The sequence below is a fragment of the Corvus brachyrhynchos genome, unplaced genomic scaffold, assembly GCF_000691975.1.
Source record: "Corvus brachyrhynchos isolate BGI_N302 unplaced genomic scaffold, ASM69197v1 scaffold119, whole genome shotgun sequence".
NCBI lineage: Eukaryota > Metazoa > Chordata > Aves > Passeriformes > Corvidae > Corvus > Corvus brachyrhynchos.
In genome coordinates this window covers 112,280-114,660 of record NW_008240054.1, presented here as the reverse complement: position 1 = coordinate 114,660, position 2,381 = coordinate 112,280, and the positions used below count along the sequence as shown (strand labels likewise).

General features: G+C 53.7%; 1 protein-coding gene across 1 annotated transcript in view; it reads right to left on the bottom strand.

Annotated features, from left to right (window-relative positions):
• Positions 1-2,381, bottom strand: part of SLC4A5 (solute carrier family 4 member 5) — a 31,561-nt gene that overhangs the window by 21,617 nt on the left and 7,563 nt on the right. Inside the window, 1 exon segment of the mRNA XM_017744709.1 lies at positions 1,391-1,520. Within this exon segment, the coding sequence (XP_017600198.1) occupies positions 1,391-1,520 (130 nt within the window).

The following is a 2,381-nucleotide window of genomic DNA, read 5'->3' as shown; positions in this document are numbered from 1 at the left end:
CCTTCCGCCAGCCCTCCAGCTTTCCCCAGCAGGGAATTCAAGCTTCCCGCGGCGGCTCCCGCCAAGCGCCGGCGCCGCTCCCCCAAAGCCGATTAGGCCGCTTTTCCTTTCCTTCTGCCCCGTTTTCCTGAGGAAATTGGGTTATTAGGGAGCAGCCGGGGCAAGTGTGGGATTCGGGGCACGTTTCCAGCAGCGCCTTTGCCCCGGGATCGGCATCCAAGGATTCTTTCTCCAAGGCTACTGCGAATTCCCACCTCCCTGCTGCTCCCAGCATCCCGATTCCCATTTTTTCCCCGTTTATTGTGGATATTGTGGAGCAGGTGGAGCGGATCCCACCTTCTGCTCCCACCCCTGAGGATAAAGAGGCTCAACCTGGCTGGAGAGCGGGAATCGGGACTTGGGAAACCTCCATGGTCCCAGGAAAAGCTTGGAAATCTCCACCTCCCGGCCTCCCTGATGAAAATCCCAATGCAAACATGGATTTTTCCAAGCTTTTCAGGGAGTGGGAAGGCAGAAGTAAACATGGATTTATGGAAGATTAAGGTTAATTAAGGTTAAAAAAAGAATTAAGGTTAAAATTAAGGAGTCGGAGCAGGGATTGGAGCCAGGGGGATGCTGAGGAGCTTCCCAAATTTTGGCTGATGCAAAGAAAACCAGCCCAAAAGAGAGGATCGGCATCCACAGGGCCCGATCCCGATCTATCCCAATCCCTGGCGTCAAAATTCCACACCCAAACTGGGAAATCCCACGGGAAAGGGCTCGGGATACCACCTGGACCCCCTTCCCAAAGCTCCCCCCCAAAAAAATCCCAACCCTTGCAGAGCTGAGGTCGGGAAGGGAAAATCCCGCTTGGATTTGGGATCTTCCCCTGGGTAAGATCCCAGTCCAACAAAGCAAATTCCACCTGCAGCTCCTTTAATGATTTTTTTAAGGATGGAGCAGGTGGGGTTTCATTTTTTATGGATCAGGGGTGGGAAAAGTTTCACTCCTGGCCTGGCCAGAAAAAGTGTGGAGGGAAAAAAATCCTGGGAAAATGTTCTTTGTGCCCCCTACTCCGATTTCCCAGCTGGAATTCTCCAGTTTCCCAGCACGTTATCCCATTTTTTACCCGTCCTGCAGGGCTCTGGTGGCTGGGAGGGGGAAAAGCTCCAGCTCTGGGATTGATCCAGCCTGAGAAAATTCGGGATAAGATGGGAAATCTTCCTCCTCCTCCTCAGGATGCAGCTGAGGTGCACATCACCCTAAAATCCCATTTTTCCCGCATTTCCCTGACTCGGGAATGTCCTTTTTTTAACACCACTGAAACCGACGCTCATTCCGATTCCGTTTATCCACAGGGATATTTTGGGAGGGGGTTTTTTCCCCGGCACATTCCCAAATCCCCCCTGACCTGGCCGACTCCTTCCACTCCATCTCGTCCCCGTCGTGCTGCAGGGTGTCCATCTCCGTGAAAAGGGTGGGATTGGGGAGCTCATCGTCCTCCCCCAGGATGTAGCGGAGCCGTTCGGCGGCCGGGGACACTGCCAGGGAAAGCAGAGCTTTAATTCCATGGGAAACGGGATGATCCCGCTCCGTTCCCCCAGGGAAAGGCCCTGAAGGGGGGAAAGAAGGAGCTGTAGGGTGGTTTGGGATCATAAAAAAGGGAGGGAAATGGAAGAAATGTGGAGGAAAATATTAAAGGGGAGGAATGGGGGAACTCCAAGTGATGCCGTCCCGAATTCCCTGTGGAAAGAGATGCGGGATGCTGGGGAAAGGAGGAGTGGGATAAAGGTCCAGGAACACAAAACCATCCAGTTCCCCTTTCCAGGAGATTCGTGTGCCCCGTTTCCATGGGGTATCCCACAGTTTTCCCTTCCATGGATCCCATTTTTGCCAGGCTCCATCACAACCAAGCCCTTCCAACACGGCACGCTGGGATTTCCCGGTTTTCCTGCCGCATTCCCGAGGGGAAGCGGGATCATTCAAGGGCAATCGCACAAATCCATCATTCCTGCAGGGAAAAATTCCATCTTTTTCCAGCCAACAACACTCCAGCCTGGGAAGGGGCGTTTATGGCTTCTGGCTCCGTGCGGAGCGATCCGGGAATGGGATCGGGGACATGTCACCTGCCAACCTCCTGCCTGCTGGGAAAAGGCTTTTCCATCTCCGGCACATTCCCGGTGCCCACGGGAGGGTGACGAACCTCCCGGGAAGAAAAAAGGTCTGGATTTGCTTTTAACCCTCTCTCTCCTCTGGGGCTTCTCCAGCAAAACTTCCCAATTTTGGTGGATTTGGGGACAAATCCGAGCCCTGGGTGCAGCAGGGATGGGGGTGAACCCCAAGGAAGAGGTGAAAATCCACCTGAAATCCATGGAAATGGCGTGTTTGGAATACAATCCTGC